Source organism: Rhinolophus hipposideros (assembly GCF_964194185.1).
Source record: "Rhinolophus hipposideros genome assembly, chromosome: 12".
Classification (NCBI taxonomy): Eukaryota; Metazoa; Chordata; class Mammalia; order Chiroptera; family Rhinolophidae; genus Rhinolophus; species Rhinolophus hipposideros.
The window spans coordinates 33,843,349-33,862,479 of NC_138058.1; the positions used below are offsets into that span (position 1 = coordinate 33,843,349).

The 19,131-nt window shown below is 34.6% G+C and overlaps 1 protein-coding gene across 4 annotated transcripts in view; it reads left to right on the plus strand.

Moving 5' to 3' along the window:
- XPO1 (exportin 1) overlaps positions 1-19,131 on the plus strand; it is a 42,997-nt gene that overhangs the window by 12,589 nt on the left and 11,277 nt on the right. For all 4 annotated transcript variants that reach the window (XM_081069151.1, XM_081069149.1, XM_081069150.1 and 1 more), the window contains 6 exons: positions 14,432-14,493; positions 14,705-14,749; positions 15,961-16,142; positions 17,045-17,093; positions 17,172-17,291; positions 18,513-18,641. In XM_081069151.1, the coding sequence (XP_080925277.1) occupies positions 14,735-14,749; positions 15,961-16,142; positions 17,045-17,093; positions 17,172-17,291; positions 18,513-18,641 (495 nt within the window). In that variant the 5' untranslated portion in view covers positions 14,432-14,493; positions 14,705-14,734. The remainder of the gene's footprint in view (positions 1-14,431; positions 14,494-14,704; positions 14,750-15,960; positions 16,143-17,044; positions 17,094-17,171; positions 17,292-18,512; positions 18,642-19,131) is intronic.

Consider the following 19,131-nt stretch of genomic DNA (forward strand, 5'->3'; position numbering starts at 1 on the left):
GTTGACATCTAAAATAAGGAAAGATCAGAAAATGAATATGTGGTGATGCCTGATATTAATATTTAACTTTACCCTTTGTACTATTGCAGTAAAAGTAGTTATATCATAGTTTAAGAAATCTGGGGCAAGGTTAGTCTTTTGGAATTATTTGCAGTTATCATTCTTCACATACTGCCTTTATTACCTATTTTTTATTACTTGTTTGTCTCTGAAAAATACATAAATAGAAGTCTGGACTTTACAATGGAGGGTATTCTATTTTTGGTGGCATTTTCGTATACGTGCTGCCGAAGCGAGCACACTGTGGCATTTTCTTCTATTAAAATTATGTCCCCTTTCTTTGACTCTTGATCTTCAAGATGTTGTCTTTCACCTGCTTTCTCATGTTATCTTTATGGTGGATAGTGACCTGGATTTACATCTTTCTAGCATGTTTAGAGGTAAATAAGATAAGTTTTAATGACAATATTCTTTTTTTTAATTTAAGCGTTTTTTCCAGGACCCATCAGCTCCAAGTCAAGTAGTTGTTTCAATCTAGTTGTGGAGGGCGCAGCTCACAGTGGCCCAAATGGGGGATCGAACTGGCAATCTTGGTGTTTGTTGTGAGCACCGCGCTTAACCAACTGAGCTAACCAGCCGCCCCAACAATATTCTTAATATACTATAAACCGAAGATTAAGAATGATAGTGCAGGAGGAAATAATGCATCCTAAAGAGGTTCCTATTTTTTAAAAAATGTTTTCTTTTGGGTTGAAACCATTTAGATCATGTTCTGTGACTTCAGAAACTAAAAAGTAAAGTTTTGACTTGTGTGGCCTAAATAGATCCTTCTTCATACTACTTCATCTCTCTTAAGGGATCTTCAGTGCGGTTCTTGTTCCTTCACTTCTGTTGTTTTATACGTGTGGTTTGAGTGGCAAATTTAACTTTGGCCATGGCTTACATACCAAAAAAAAGCTGTTTACTTTTATACTTCAGCACCATTTTACTGTAGCATAATTTAAGTCCTTTTATTTCTAAATACCTAGACCTCTGCTTTGTAACACAGGGATTGTACTAGATGATCTTAAATGACCTTTTCCAGCTTTAAAATTAAGTGATTTAAAATTATGCTAGTTTATCAAAGTCCATTGTTGTATTTGTTACTGAAAAAAATTAGAGGCTAAAGATTTCCCTTTTAAGGTTTGACATTTTTAGCTTTCTACATGAATGGGAGGGTGTGTTTTGGTTTTTACCATAGTTACAAGAGCTCACATCAATATGTAAGTATCCAATATACAGTATTCCAGGGGACATAAGACTTTACTTTTTTTTTTTTTTTTTTTTAAGATTTTTATTGGGGCAGGGAAACAGGACTTTATTGGGGAATGGTGTGTACTTCCAGGAATTTTTTTCCAAGTCAAGTTGTTGTCCTTTCAGTCTTAGTTGTGGAGGGCGCAGCTCGGCTTCAGGTCCAGTTGCCGTTGCTAGTTGCAGGGGGCACAGCCCACCATGCCTTGCAGGAATCAAGGAGTTGAACCGGCAGCCTTGTGGTTGAGAGCCCACTGGCCCATGTGGGAATCGAACCGGCAGCCTTTGGAGTTAGGAGCACGGAGCTCCAACCGTCTGATCCACCGGGCCGAAGACTCTTTACTTTTGACAGTCTGTCATCTTGTTTGAAAATGTGGAGGGGAAGGGGTAGTGATTATTCTGCCTGTTGTAAGAGAATTCTGTTTAATTCATGTGTTCTTATTTTGTGTTGGTGAGATAACTTCATTGCTTCTCTGCAAGTAGTGTTTATTAAAGAAAAACATCTACTAGAATCACCTTTCTCCCTGCATTTCCCTTCAACACAAGTGTTAAAGATTAAGTGGGGTGTAGGGGGTGGCCGGTTAGCTCAGTTGGCTGGAGCATCGTGCTAAAAACACCAACGTGGCTGATTCAATCCCCACATGGGCTGCGCCCTCCTTAAAAAAAAATAACATGGATTAAGTGGGGTGTAAACTTTCTAAAAGTACCTGAAATTACCCTGTCACCCATATATGGTCGCCATTGTCAGTGAAGACTTTGCACAGAGGAAAAAGTGTGGTGTAACTTCTAGCCTCTTTTAGAGGCTTGTGGAAAAGCATGCACAATGGCTCACAGAGAATATTAGTGAACCCTAGATTTAGATATGCAACAGCAACTTTGCATGATGGATTTAATGACTCCTGTTTTTAAGGTAATTGATCTCATTTGTAAAACATTGGAAAATAATTTCAATACTATATTAATCTTACCCTTTTTAACATTGTCAATACTGGGAAGCGTCTCTAATCTTAAGATTTTGTATTTCAAGAAATTAACATCTGAATATTAATTTTCTTACATGTTTAAGTAACTTTAGTATTAGAAATGAATTAGTATATAATCTCCAAAATATTGTGTCTCTAATTGTCATGACTTTTAAAGCTGTCATTGCCACTTATTATTATTTGTCCAACTTCCTTAGCATATATATTTATTTATCTGGAGCATATATTCTGTGTATGCTTCATACAAAGCATTGTTAGGTATTAAGACTATATAAATATATCCTTACATCAAAGTGCTATAGGTAGGAAGATAAACCACGTATGTAAAAATAATATATGAGCATTAAGTTGGGTATATATGTAATGAGTGCTGCATGTGCTAAAAGAAAGGCATGATGATCCTTTTGGGTGCTTTAGATAAGCTCATTCACACAATTTGCAATGCTTGTTGTATTTTTAGAGGAATATAGGTTTGTCTGCACAAACAGCAAGCCAAAATAAGTTTTCTACATTTTTTCCCCAATATAACAATTCTATTACCTGATGACAGGTTCTTGTCTATAAGCATATGTTAATTTTCACATGTCCTTTTAGGGTAATAGCATTTTTCTTTAGCACTTTGTCAGGAAAAACTCTTGACAATTCTAGACTGGGTTAGATGCCTCTTGCTTTGTGTTCCCATAGTATATCCTGTACCAGTGAATCACCGACGAATACAATTTCAGTGAGCAGAAGACACAATAATTAACCATGTAAGGACATTTTTCAAAACATTTGATTAAAAGATTTTAATTAAAAAATGATCAAGGGAGATACAACTTCATAATAAAACACAAAATTTACTACGTTGCTCTGGTTTTTATCATTTTTGCTTTAGGCCAGAAAAATATTTCTATTTGGAGTTTTTCCCACTCCCCACTATAACATTTATCACACTTGGCTGTCATTGTTTTTCTCACTGTCCTTATCCTCCAAAATGTTAGTTTTAATGGTGTCGGGGATCAGAGAATGTCTTTATTGCATCCTTATAGCTTGGTATATATTTGTCAGTATATATTATTATTAATGAATTGCTTATTATTGAGTTAGTGTTCCCCAATTTACTTCATTACTTTAAGGGCCTAATGACTTTGCCAATATTGCATTCATAAATTACGTATGTATATGTAATTGATATCTGAGGTTAAGTTTTGAAGTGAATATTTGCATAGGTGAGTTATAGGTCAAAGGCTAAATATTTTTGACTTAAGAAAGATGGAGATATTTTAATATGTGAAACAGAATAGTTTCCAGATAGGGAGTGTTTGCTAGTCACTTTAATTAAAGGTACACAATGACTGACAATGGTGTTGAATCTCTATCTTGGCTGCATATTAACTTTCATTATCCAAGTAATCCCTCTCCCTTTGTAAAAATAACTTTTGTACATGATTTAGAGAGTTCAAACTGTAAAGGAGGAAGGAAGACACTAAAAGACTCCTTTGTTTCTCCCGGAAAAACGGTTATCTGTATAAGGGTACCTATTTTACATTTAAACCAAAGGATCATGTTTTACTCTATGAGGACATATGGCTTATAGATGATTTCATGAGGTAATGAATTCGCTGACATTGGAAAGAGGAATGATGAATTAATAAAATAGTCCAAAGTGATCAAGTCATAATTGGACATTTTGGAATTTGGTTGCTTAAAGGTAGTTGGACAATTCAAGTTTCTGAGTTGTGCAGTTCTGTGTTATAATTTAGGAAGTTAAAAGACCAAAGCTGATTTTACCCATAAGGTTTTATACAGTGCTTTCCTTTGGAATGAGGCAAATGGTGCATTTATTACATGATCTTGCATAAGTTACTTTACCTCTTTGAATCTTGATTGTCTTGCAAGGTTATTGAGATAAGATATAAGCTGTGTAACGTATCTAAAGCCCTCTGTACTTCTAGGTGCTCAGTATGAATAAACACAGCGTATATGTTGGCAGTTCTTTTTTCTCCCACGAAAATATCTCCACTTCACCAAATAACCATATACTAGTCTCAAGTTATCTTGAAAAAAGTTCTGCAATAGCTTCCTAACTGGGCTCCTTAAATGCCCAACTGTTGTGCATTCCTTGTATTATAGTCACTAGAAAGGATTTAGCATATTTTAGAAACAAATAATCGGTTCACTCCCATGCTTAAAATCTCCCATTGTATCGAAGATCACATGTTCAGTATATTGCCTTTAAGCAATATTGGCTTTTAGAAATTGCATTTGCTTTTTTTTTTTAAGTTTTATTGAGGTATATTTGACATACATAATAAACTGCATATGTTGACGTGTACAATTTGATAAGTTTTGACTTACGCATATACCCACCACTATAATCAGGATTTTCATTTATGTGAATACCCTCTCCTTACCTACCTGTCCCCCCCCCCACACACTTCCTGTCACTCACTTGATTAGCTGGGAGTAGAATGGCTGCATCATATGGTAGTTGTATGTTTAACTGCTCTCCAACTGTTTTCCAAATGGTTGTATAATTTTCTCACTACTAGTATATGAATATGCTTTAGATCCTCACTGAAACTTGGAATGGTCAGTGTGTTTACTTCTGGCTTCTTATGGTTTTAATTTGCATTTCTCTAATGACTAATGATGTTGAGCATTCTTTCACATCAGCTATTTATTTGTATGTATATTGTTGTAAGTTGATAATGTTACTCGCTATTGAACATAGATGGTAGTAGTTTCCTTTTTTGGTGATTTTGAAAAGAAAATTTAAGGTTTTGGGCTCTCAAGCAAATTCATCAGTCTAATCTCAGATTTGACCGGTGGGTTCTCTTATTTGTATATTTTTCCCAGTTTTGCGCCATGAAGGGATAATAAAAGAAAGATAGTTAATACTTATTAAATGTATATTTTATAATTTGCAAAACAAGGCAGTGTTTTCAAATCTTCTATTTTAGTATCATACATAATTGACAGAAAGTAATTTCCTACCACTTCTCATATAGGTAACACTTTGGTCCCAATTATGTGGACCTTTCATAAGAGGTCTTTACTTGAGACCTAACAATGCCTAATTGCTTGCATCCACATAGCAATGGGAGACAGGAACCACTTTAAAACAGACTTTTATTAAAGGAGGGTGGATTTTGCTAAAATTGATTTTTGTTGTTGTTTTGTGACAGGAAATATTAAACCTTTAATAAAGTAAAATTGTGATAAAATATACATAACAATGTTTAGCATTTGAAGTATATAATTTAGTGTTAAGTACATTCACAACATTGTGCAACCATCATCACTATGCATCTCCAGAATTTTTCATCACCTCAAATTGAAACTACCCACTTAACATTAGCACTCGGTCACACATTCTCCCCAGTCCTTGTTAACCACTATTACTCCTTCTGTGTGTCTGAATTTGCCTATTCTAGGGAACACACGAGCAGTCATGCCGTATTTGTTTTTGTGACTCGTTTGTTTTACTTAGCATATGTTTCCAAGGTTCATCCATATTGTCATATGTCAGAATTGTATTCCTTTTAAAAGCTTGATACATACTCCATTTTATATATATGTATGTATATGTATGTATGTTTTATATATATGTATACACATACACACTACATTTTATTTTTCCATTCACATATGGGTGGACATTAGGGCTGTTTTCACGTTTTGGCTATTATAAAGATGTTACAAATGTAAATTTTATTTTATACATGTGTTTTAGAGTTCCTATTCAGTATCTGTTTGAGGCCATAAAACCTTTTAAAAATGATGAAGGTTCTTACAGGTCCATTCCTCATGAAATTGCTAAACATATAAGCAATAAGTTAAAATCTGATTCTAGCCTATCTGTGGGAGCCCTAGGTTAAGAATTCCTGCTTTTGAATTGGTTTTAGCTATTTGCTGTTTGTTCTCACAAGTATTTCATTGAGTGGTAAGTAGGAACAATATTCTGGATTTCTTTGGCCAGTAAGGGAAAGAGGACAGGTATTATAGAGCACTACATTTTGGTGACTGTCTTTTTGATGATCAGTGTTGGTTTGGTGGTTTAAATAGACACATGTTTGTAATAAATGTATGACACAGGAAAAGAGCCCTAACTTTCATTTATACGTGGCTTTGATGAAGGGATGTATCAAATTTGCATTTTTACAGCTAATAAATATATAAAGTGAAATTGATTGGATACTTTAAGTATTGCACAATAGTTGAAACTGGATTGAACTCAATTTGCCTGTTTGTAGTTTTACTTTTGTAATAATATATTAAGGCTTCCTATTTTCAGGTATATAAAAATTAGCCACTGTGAAGGAGAGTAATCTAAATATGCAACTGTTTTACTCACATATTTGTTTATGAGTACAGTTTTCTCTTTAGTAACTTATTTTTCAGTTTGAGTTGACATTCAATATTATATTTCAGGTGTACAACATAGTGATTCATGTGACTTAACGAAGTGTTCAACCTGATAAATTAAGTACCCATCTGATAGCATGCATAGTTGTAATATTATAGATTATATATTCCTCATGCGATACTTTATCCCCATGACTGTTTTGTAACTACTCATTTGTACTTCTTAATCAGTTCACCTTTTCCACTCATCTCCGCAACACCCCCCCTCCCATCTGGCAATGATCAAAATGTTCTCTGTATTTGTGTTTGTTTCTGTTTTGTTTATTTTGTTCTTTAGATTCCACATATAAGTGAAATTAAATGGCATTTGTCTTTCTCTGTCTGACTTACTCAACTCATCACAGTACCCTCTTGTTCTATTCATTATGTTGCAGATGACAAGATTTCATTCTTTTTTATGGCTGCGTAACGTTCTATTGAATATTTGTACCACCTCTTTATTCATCCATTGATGGACACCCAGGTTGCCTTCACATCTTGACTATTGTAAATGATGCAAAGAGCATATAGTGTGTTGCGTTTCTTGGGATAAAGACCTAGAGGTGCAATTACTGGGTTCTTCTTTGTCTCTTGTTATACCCTTCTTTTTAAAGTCTATTTGTCTGGTATAAGTATTGCTACTCCAGCTTTTTTTGTTGTTTTCTATTTTCATGAAATACTTTTTCCATCCCTTTACTTTCAGTCTTTGTGTGTCTTTCAATCTGAAGAGTCTCCTGTAGGCAGCATATATAAGGGCCTTGTTTTCTTATCCACTCAACCATTCTATGTCTTTGGATTGGATCATTTATAGTTACATTTAAAGTAGTTGTTGATAGATACGTAATTACTGACATTTTATTACTCATGTTTTTTATCTTTGTTCCTTTAACATTTCTTATAGTGGTTTGGTGGTGATGAACTCCTTTAGCTTGTTCTTGTCTGGGAAGCTCTTTATCTGTCTTTCCATTCTAAATGATGGCTTTGCTGGGTAGAGTAATCTCTGTTGTAGGTCCTTGCTTTTTGTACTTTGAATATTTCCTGCCAGTCCTTCCAGGCTTGCAAAGTTTCTGTTGACAAATGTGCTGGCAGTCTATGGGAGAACCCTGGTAGGTAACTAACTGCTTTTCTCTTGCTGCGTTTAAGAGTCTGTCTTTAACAAACTTGGGCGTTTTAATTATGTATCTTGGGGTGGGCCTCTTTGGGTTCATCTTGTTTGGGACTCTGTACTTCCTGGGCTTGTATGTCTATTTCCTTTGCCAGGTTAGGAAAGTTTTCTGTCATTATTTCTTCAGATAGGTTTTTAATACCTTGCTTTTTTCTCCTGCTGGTACCCCAGTGAATATTGGTTTGCTTAATGTTATCCCAGAGACTTCTTACACAATCCTTGTTGTTTTTTTGGATTCTAATTGGGTGTTTTCTGTTACCTTATCTTCCAAATCTCTGATTTGTCCTGTGCTTAATCTAATCTTTTGATTCCCTCTAATGTAGTGTTTATTATTTCATTTACTGTATTCGTTTCTACTGGTTCTTTATGTTTTCTATCTCCAATTTTATGTTTCCTAGTCCTTTGTTAAAGTTCTCCCAGAGATTATTGAGCATTCTTATAACTAGTGTTCTGAATTCTGCGTTTGTTAGATTGCTTGTCTCCATTTTGTTTAGTTCTTTTTCTGGAGCTTTGTTCTGTTCTTTCATTTGGGACATGTTTATTTGTGTCCCCATGTTGGTTGCCTCCCTGTGTTTCTTTCTATGTATTAGGTAGGGCTGCTATGTCTCTGGGTATAAATAGAGTGGCCTTACGTAGTAGGTATCCGGTGGGGCCCAGTGGCACAATGTTCCTGGTTAGCTGAGCCAGGTGCTCCACATGTGTCCCTTGAGTCCCTTGAGTGGGTTACATATGCCCACCTGAAGTAGTTGAGGCTTGGTTGGTGTTTGGATGTCAGTGGAGGGATTGACCTTCAGAGAGTGGATCTGCTGTGCAGAGGCTGACCCCATAGAGCAGGATTTGTTTTAGTCAGGACTCTAGTGCCTGCCCAGTTTCCCCTTTGGACATGTCGTTTGGGAGGGACCCTGCCCAGGCCAGGTTCAGCCACAGCCTGTGCCCTACCTGGGACCACTTGTCATAAGCCACAAAGCGTTCCACAGATACATTTCACCTGTACTGGGCATGGAGGTGCCTGGGAGAGGATAAGCTGTGAACTGAGACCTATATGCTGCTTGTTTGAATTTGTGAACCTTTGAGAGATTTTAGGAAAGTCCACAGCGTGAGCCAAGAGAGGCCATTTGTATGGAAAAGCCACTGGAAGGAAGCACAGCTTGGGTGGGTCCACATGTTGGGTGGGAGAGTGGGGTCTTGGAATCACCAGGGCCAGGCAGGTAATCTGTAGGTTGATGAAGCCAGGTTGATGGAGACTCAGGGAGGCCGCCTGCCTGTGCACAGTGGGAATGAGGAGGGCTGAACAAAGGAACAGTGGCCTCTTTCAGCACTTATGTCTGGAAGTTGCCCTTCCAGCCCTCCCCCTGAAGCAGATAACTCGGTTCCTCCCTGTATGTCTCTGGTGCCTTTTCAGCTGCTGCCCCAGCGGCTCAGAGACTCAGTCAGTAATTCCACGCTGGGGCCCTTTTAGAGGAGTATCTAGGACTCCAGCATCCCTCTGTCTCACTCAGCCACAATCTCTGCTGGTTTTCACAGCCAGAAGTTATGGGGACTTCTCTCTCCAGCACTGGAATCCTGGGTTAGGGAGCCTGGTGTGGAGTTGGGACCCCTTGCTCTTTGGGAGGGCACGTGAAGGGGGGATCCTCCACAACTGAGATTGTTAACGGGTGTGGGACCAGCCCTTTCAATGTCTCTGTTCCTCCTACCAGTCTCGATGTGACTCTTATATCTTTAGTTATAGGACTTCTGTTCACCTAGACTAAAGGGAGTTCTCGGTGATGGTTATTCTGTAGTTTAGTGGTAATTTCGATGTGGTTGTGAAAGGAGACAAGCGCAGTGTTTACCTATTCCTACATCTTGACCAGGACTGCAGTTTTCTTTTAATAGGAATACTCCTATATGTGGTTGAAAACTTACTGCACGGCAATCTATTACTAGGTACCATATGTACAACTATTATGGTTTAAGTTTTGAAAGTAGGACTTTTGCTTCCATGGGAATACGTCACCATTAGTATGTTGTAGTCAGTCTTAGTAAGTTCTCATTTTAAAGGGTTTTCATGAATTCTCTTTATGAAAATTGGGTTCAGTAGTGCATGTCTTACCTTATTAAATATCCAATATTTGAAAGATGTTGCTGGGGTGAGATTATTAATATTGCTATGTAAACAACTTGCAACATGATGTGTTAACTAAGTAAGGGTAGGATTTACTTAAATCTCACCGTTTTAGCTAGCTGAAGTTGATTACTGTCCACTGTTAAGTTTATATTGACTACCGTGTTTCCCCAAAAACAAGACCTATCCGGACAATCAGCTCTAATGTGTATTTTGGAGCAAAAATTAATATGAGACATGGTATTAACATTATATAAAACTGGGTCGTATAGTAAAATAAGACCGGGTCTTATATTTTTGCTCCAAAGGACATATTAGAGCTGATTGTCCGGCTAGGTCTTATTTTTGGGGAAACAACAGTATTTGACATTGCTCTGTTTTTAAAACTGAGACTGTCAATGACATTTTCTTGACATTGAGAAAATAGGGTTAGATTATAAAACATGCATGCATAAACTCTTGGATTTGGAAAAATTTACATGTTATAAGATGCCTTCTGATTAGTAAGGCGTTTTTATACTAGTGTATCTTGTTTTGTAGAAATACATGGCTTTTTTTTTAAAAAAAGTAACACTTTTCAGTAAGTAATTTTGAGGGCTTAGTTTCAAAACTTTGGGGGTGAATTTTTTGTTTATATTGAGTGAATAGATATAAATATGCCAAATTACTTATTGAATCCTTTGAAAAACTTGATGATGTAGTAACCATATAAAAACATAATTGCAGGGGGTTGGCCGGTTAGCTCAGTTGGTTAGGCTATGGTGCTCTTAACAACAAGGTTACTGATTTGATCCCCACCTGGGCCTGTGAGCTGCGCCCTCCATGACTAGATTGAAACAACTACTTGATTTGGAGCTGATGGGTCCTGGAAAAACACATTTAAATAAAAGTTTTTAAAAAAATGCACTGGTCACAAAGACAAAACTAATGAGAACTCGTTAGTAAAATGTTCTTGATTATTTTTATTTAATAAACATCAGATTATCCTGTTTCCCAAGGAGGAGTTTAGAAAGCTGTAGGAATGAATATCCCAGGTTCTTCACATACACTTTCACTTTACATTTCACATTCACATAATTGGAAGCAGATAATTTTAGATTAATACTAGTTTTACTGACTAAGGGGTCATTAAAGAGGTACCTTAAGAAATTTGTTTTACATAAATGTCACGTATGCAACTGATGGACTGATTTCTTGGGAACAATGCATAAGATACTGGGAATATGTCATTTTCTGTCAAAATCTCAGAAGCCAAGCCTTTTTCTGCTACTTGTAAACATGATTTTTCTACCTTGATATGCATGAAACCATTGCTTTTATAGTAGTACCTTGGTTTTCGAATGTCTCCATTGATGAACATTTCCGTTTATGAACGCCGTAAATTTATGGATCTATGGTATCATTAGATAGTAAAATTCATGCTAAATTTGCAGTTTTAGGGGTTGATTTTAAAGGTCTGGAACAGATTAATCCGTTTTGCATTATTTTCTATGGGGAAACTGTGTCTCAGTTTTCGAATGTTTCAGAACTTGAACAGTCTTCCGGAACAGATTATGTTCGAAAACCAAGGTACCGCTGTATACCTTCTTTTTAAGATATAGTTCACAATTGTAAAGGTATTCTTAATTACTTTTTTTAAGTTTTGGGTAAACCACAGGAAGAAATTTGGGGAAGGAGTTAGGGTGTTTGATCAGATAAGCTCTGGTACCTAGCAGTAGGAGATTTTAGACAAACATTCAAAGGACAGCAGTTTATCAAAAAGGTGTTTATATATAGTTCAAATTTTTTGGAGAGATAGAAGTACTGATCTTGGTAGAGTGACATTAAATTGAGACTGTTTGCAGGTATCTTCCAGTTTTACTATTTTACTTTTATCCTCTTTTCGTCTTTTACCCTTTGCTCCATCTACAGTGAATTTTAGAAGCCTCTGAAAGGAGGGTGAAGATAATTAATGATTCCATTGGTAACAGAAAAGTTGAAGGATCTGTTTGATCCTGTTTTGTATTCCCTGAGGCTGAGGAAAGCCTCCAAATCATACATATTCCAAAGAGAGGCATCTGGACATTGTCTGTTCCTTATGACAGATTTAGAAGAAAACTACTGAATCTCTACTACATGGTACTGTCAGTCATTTAATCAGAATAGGCTGTATTTTTATTTTTGTTTTAAAATTTGTGTTGCTTGTATTAAGAGGTTCAGAGGGATGCTTACTTTTTATTTATTTTAGAATTGTCCTTTATTTTTTTAGGGCCTTAATGATAGTAACTTATGTGTAAAGAACAGAAAGGTTAGTGATACCAGAATTATGTTTCCTTTAGGTCTAATGGATATTAGAACACATGAGGTTGTTGTGGGTTACCTGAAATGGTATAATTTAGCTCTCATTTTAAAATAAATTTGGTTCCCCTAATTGTTCCATTATTTAAAAATCACCTTATTAAAACTTGACCCATTTATTTTGTGTGTTCACAAAGCCTCTTAATATTTTGAAATAATTTTACACGATACAAACGTTGCCCAAAAAGGTACAGAATGCACTCACACCTTTTAGTTTATCCTAATACTAACAAATTACGCAACCATGATAAAATGATCAAAACAAGAAAATTAACACTAGTTCCGTACTATTAATTGAACTATGGACTTAATTCAAATTTCACAAGTTTTCTCTCTAATGTCCCTTTTCTGTTCTACAATTCATTTAGTGCGTCTCTTTATTCTCTTAATCTGTGACAGTTGTTAATTTCTGCTTGATATACCTTTGACACGAGTTCTGGTCAGTTATTTTGTATCGTGTATTTCCACTTTAGGTTTGTCTTGTTATTTTCTCATGATTAAATTTGAGGCTCCACATTTTTTAAGCAAAAATACACACAGGTGATATTTTGTCCTCTGTCCATCAAACCAGCGGGTACATAATGTCACTATGTTTAGTTGTTCACATGTTAACCTTTATCATTTGGTTATGGTGGTGCCTGTTGGCTTTCTATTTACAAAATTAACTGTTTTTCACTTTGAAAGTGGTAAGTAATCTCAGGGAAATAATTTAAGACTATGCGGATATTCCATTTGTCCTGAAGGTTTGCCCTTTTGTTTTAACATTCATTGGTGGGTCTTGTACACAGTAGTTAGTATTGTGTCTTTGCTTAATAATGTAGAACCAACTTTAAAAATGTTAAGTGACATAGTTTTCATTAGATTGTATGTGCTGTGTATTAACAATCGGTTAAGAAATTTTAAAATGGCTGTCAAACGTTTTTAAACATCTATTACACAATGAATATTTAACATTTTCCATTGATCATATTTGGTTTTATGGTACTAATAATTTTTTCCCACAATTATGAAAGTTATTTTCATAACTAGTGCTTTTTTAAATGTTTTCATTTGGAACATTAAAGGAAATGGCCAGTTTCACCACATTGTAAAAAAAAAACTTTTCAAGTACCAGTGAAGGGGAGCCGTAGGTAAAAGTGAAATAATACTTTAGCTTATGAAGATTATTAAGGTAGTTTTACAATCAACTAAGTATTTTGTTGCCTTCAAGTTGGCTGTATTTCATGCTAATTCTTATAGATAAATTTCTCTGCAAATCCCTTGTTGAAAATTTGAGTTCAGTGTTCCTATTTGTTAGATGAGGCTTGGAACACACAGTTTCACAAACTGATCTGTATTTCCAAAGTTCAGATAGCTCTGAAAATTTAAAATCTTCATAAATCTTTTGGTGGCAAAGTCTTAAACAGATGTAAGGTTGGTTTTTATTTCATGTAATGGGAAATAATTGTTTAATTACGGATCCTGCTTCAGACCCTTAGGGTGTGTTAATATAGGTGTTCCACATTACTTTAAGAAAACATATAGTAGGTGCTCTGTAAATTCTAAATGATGCAAATGAAAATCAAAGGCATGAAGTCTTAACTGTTTAAAGAATAGGTTTACTATTAAGGGGGCCTTAAGTAAAAAATATTACAAACAAAACTTTCTCCTTAATGCTTTTCTACATTATAGTGGGGAACAAGTTAAAATTATGTTTTCAGGATTAGTTTAATGTTATAGTTAAAATAAAGGATAATACCTGACCTTAAGTATTTTATATAAACGTCTTTATAATGCTCACAAAGTTACATCTTCAGGGTTTTTGCAGTTTTAACCCACAAAAATAAGTTGATGTGCCTGTTTATTTAAATGAATAACATTGGTCCATTGTGGTACTTTTTAGTTAAAACTCACAGATTTGGTGTACTTGACTAGTACAGAATTAAAGAATACCTTAGAAGGTAATAATTTGTAATTGTTAAATCTGTATTTTGTAAAGGTTAACCAAAAAACCTAAGAGTTTAATGGAGTAGTACATTAAAATGATATTTTCCAAAAATGCCAACATTGGGGATGAGATTGAGGCATATTACCTGACTGTGCTTTGCTCTCTTCCTACCCCAGTCTTTCTTACTGAAGATTTATTAGCATGCTATAAAAATGTTGAAATTTTTTTTTTCATAGGAATAAAAAAGTATGTTGTTGGCCTCATTATCAAGACGTCATCTGACCCAACTTGTGTAGAGGTAAGAGCTTTTTTGGAGATCATTGTGAGAATGTAAAATCATTTAAAAACTTAATCTTCAACTTACATCTGCTTCTATCATAGACCTACAAACACATATTCATAATCGTTTTCAATAGATCTACAATAATTTTTCTCTAGGGGGTTGCCTATACTTATATTCTTAGGTCTGTTTTAGGCCCTCATTTAATCTTAACTTTTTCTTTTCATAGAAGGAAAAGGTGTATATCGGGAAATTGAATATGATTCTTGTTCAGGTAAGCTTGATTCACTGTTGTCCTCAGAAGAATTAAATGTTCCAGTTAGGTTGATTACTTGAACAAAATATTTGAACCTTCTTTATGGAATAACTGGACCAACATCTTCCAGAGTAGTGATAGTAGTCTTTGCAGTAACTATAATACAGTAGTACCTCGGTTTTCGAACATGTCCGTTGATGAACATTTCGATTTACGAATGCTTTAAACCTGGAAGAAAATGTTTGTTTTTGAACATGCCTCGGAAGTTGCACATGTCACGTGACTTCCACTGAGTGTAAGATCCTGAGGCCGAGCTGTTGGCTGTTTTTGAACATTTCAGATCTCGGTCTTCCGGAACGGATTACGTTAAAAAACTGAGGCATGACTATAGTTAACCTACTGTCTAACATTTGAAATTGTTAAATTTGCTGTGGTAGGAAACATCAAATACTATAAACTCATCACTTCTATGGCTCCAGTATGGTTGAACTTGTTTAAAATTTTCTAATTTGTTTGGTACTGTGCAAGTTTCCTTTCCATGTCATCTGTGTCAATCTTAATTCATAAATCTTTGCCTTTGTATTTAGCATTCCTTTGCGTGATCTCTGTACTTAGTTGATTTTTCAAAGGTTATATATTTTAACTTTACAAATTTCATATTTACCTATTTTTATTTCTCAAAAAAAATTTTCCTGAGAAAAATAATTGGTGTGTGAGAGAAAAATATACTTTTCTATTTAATAAGTTCTAATATAGTCCATTGGGCCATTAGGTCAAAGATGATTTCATCCCCAATTGTAATGCCTCCTTTCTTCCAAATTTGTATTTCCAAACCCTGTTATGTATTTTAAGGGCCAGATTTCAGCCGAAGAAAATGTGTTTCCCTGCTCATCACCGTTTTATCGGTTAGAGTTAGATCATTGAGTTTCCTAGGATAATTTGCATATATCTATCTGGCATATACTGATATACATATGCATTAATGCCAGATTAGATCAGTTGGATAATTGAGAGGAGTCATGGGGCATTTGAGGCAGAGGACTTTGTGTTACGCTTTTTACCCAGTGTATTCTACAGAACGTGGCACATCTAATTTAATCAAGGAGAAGAAAATGGAAAGTGGTTCATATTTGTTCCTGTTTTTAGTATGACACAATTTCTTTGAAGTTTGTTTTTTTTTTTTGCCATTGACAAGTGGAATAAAATTAACGTTTCCTGTCTTATTTTAGATACTGAAACAAGAATGGCCAAAACACTGGCCAACTTTTATCAGTGACATTGTTGGAGCAAGTAGGACCAGTGAAAGCCTCTGTCAGAATAATATGGTGATTCTTAAACTGTTGAGTGAAGAAGTATTTGATTTCTCTAGTGGACAGATAACCCAAGTGAAAGCTAAGCATTTAAAAGACAGGCAAGTAATTATTTTGTTTTGGAATTTTAAGTAATTTCTCAAATAATTTCAAGGAATTTGGAGATAGACTAAATTTGGAAGGCACTGTGATCGATAATATGTTAAATTACTTTTAATTGTTCTTTACTACAAATTTAAGTAATCCTACAGTGGGTCTAATATTCTAAATCTGGATGCTTGAAAAGGATGTAGTGTTAAACTTATGTTGTCACAGCAAAATAAAACCATATTTATCACATGTGAAAGAAATATAGGTTATGAGTTCCCTAAAAACTCTTGGGGTTCTGTTTTATATGGTGAGTACTTAATTACAGGTTCCAAAGAAAATGAGTTGTGTCCAAATGTCAACTGAATTCTTGTCCTGCATTGTATCGGTTTCCTGTTGTTACATGCCAGATTTTTTTTCCCCACTTAGTAATAATTTTTTCTTTTTTTTTATTAGGGCAAAGCAGCATATTCCCTGTATACCTACCTTTATGTAGTCAAACTAGCTTCAGAATTTCTCTGATTCTTATTTTCTCTGATTTGGTGTATGAGCACATTTTAAGGTTTGGGATATATTTAACACTGATTCTTATTTTGGACAGTTTTGATTTAACTATCTTGATTAAAAAGACTAGATTGATTTACATTATTAAAGTAATGATGACCAAAAAACCAACCTCTAAGAAACGAAGTTATGTGCTCTGTAAATAGAACTTCTTTATAGATGAGTTATAAGGGTCATATTGCACGTAATTTTAATAACTTTGCAGCTTTTGATGAAGTTGTTGATATTTGTGGTTAAATAGAAGTAACTCAAGTTTTTAATGACCAGATTGCTGAAATGTTTACTATTTGTTGTTAGTATGTAAATAGTATTTATTTCTATTTGTCTTCTAAACTGATGTTTTTTTTTTTAGCATGTGCAATGAGTTCTCACAAATCTTTCAGCTTTGCCAGTTTGTGATGGTAAGTGCTTTTAATTTTATTTTTTAAAAAATAACAATTATAGGAAGATAGTTATTTATAGGTGTGTTTTTATTGTAGGAAAATTCCCAAAATGCTCCACTTGTACATGCAACTTTGGAAACATTGCTCAGATTTCTTAACTGGATTCCACTGGGATATATTTTTGAGACCAAGTTAATCAGCACATTAATTTATAAGGTATAGTGAATACATTTCAGTTATTTGTCACTGAATAGTTGCATATAGTCTCTTAATTTATAATGCTCTTTCATATAAAAAAAATTCTGCATTCATAGCCATAACCAGCCTTGTTCCTAAGATGAAGAGCCTTCTCAGAAGAACTTTTCCATAGTTTCAGCTAGTATAATAATTGTTTGAAATAGTGTCAAAATCTTATGATCAACTTAACGCCATGTAGTTTCACCAATTCCATGTGGACAAAGAACTGTTAATGGATTTGATTTGATTTTAGTTTAATATATATGTCACAATGAGGTAAGTTAAAGAATGTACAAAATGGAAACTCTTATTTTTTTTCTTGATAACTTATAACTAATGTGTAATAGCTATATAACGTCTTATAATTATTCATCCAGAGGTAAACAGTTAACGGTTGTATTATCTTTCCAGATGTTTTCTTGGCTGATACTATGAATAAATTAATGTGTTTAATCATGACTATAAAAGCAGACAATTACAATTTACATTTGGGGCTTTGTTGTTCCGGGCTTGATAGGTCATGTTGTATTCTGATATATGAATTTACAATATTGCAGCCATCATTTTATTGATAGACAATTTATATAAAATTGTTTGCTACCTATCCTTAACAGTATTACAGGTAACATTCTTATACACAGGACATTTATGCACTTGTCCAAATATTTATTTTATATAAAATTTCATACATGTAAGTATCAGGTCAGTAGGCCCAATTCTAAGGCTTTTGATGCTTACTAAATTACCATCCACAAATAAATAGTATGCCATTTTTATAACTTCTCAACAAAAGAATATGAAACACCTAGTTTTCCGACACCTTTGTTAATCTTACGTGTATTGCCCATATCCTAAAATTGCAAGTATTTATAAACCTTGAGCCTTTCTTAGATTACACAGAAAACATGATGTCTAAAAGTCACACAATAGGTATTGGGTAAGTTACTAAACAACTTTGTTTTTTAGATGTTTGAAGACACATCAAAAGAAAGCACACTTTGCTCAGAAAACATTTACTGTATATTGGATGGATAATAACATTTCCTCAAAATATATGTGCAAAACAAAACACATCACCTATTTATTTGATTTTTTTTTCCCTCTATGTTTCTGATGTTAAATCCTTTATTTTTTAATAGTTAATTTTAAGTAAGGTGTTTCAGGCTATTTAATTTTATGCTTCCTTTTTTTAATTAATAGTTCCTGAATGTTCCAATGTTTCGAAATGTCTCTCTGAAGTGCCTCACTGAGATTGCTGGTGTGAGTGTAAGCCAATATGAGGAACAATTTGTAACGCTATTTACACTGACAATGATGCAGCTAAAACAGGTAATACAACAGTTAACTGGATTTTAGGGGTGGCCGGATGGTTCAGTTGATTAGAGCATAAGTTCTGAACAACAGGGTTACAGGTTCAATTCCTGCATGGGATGGTGGGCTGCGCCGTCTGCAACTAAAGATTGAAAACAGCGACTGGACTTGGAGCTGATGGGCCCTGGAGAAACATACTGTTCCCCGATATTCCCCAATTTGAAAAAACACACAGAAACTGAATTTTAGTGTCTTAGAAAATATTGGGTTGGAGTTGAACCATTTCAGCACAACTTTCTATAATCAGCTATAATGTGATTGCATATTTATTATATAAAATTAAGAGTAAACCAGAAGTTTTTATTAACATTTTCTAAAGTCTTTGAAATAAAGTATTATTTCTACAGAATTCAGAAGATTGGAAATCTGGGGTTTAATATCAGCTCTGACCTTGTCTCTGAAATGAAGGGCTGTCCAGTCCTATTTGATTAGTTATATATGAAACTAT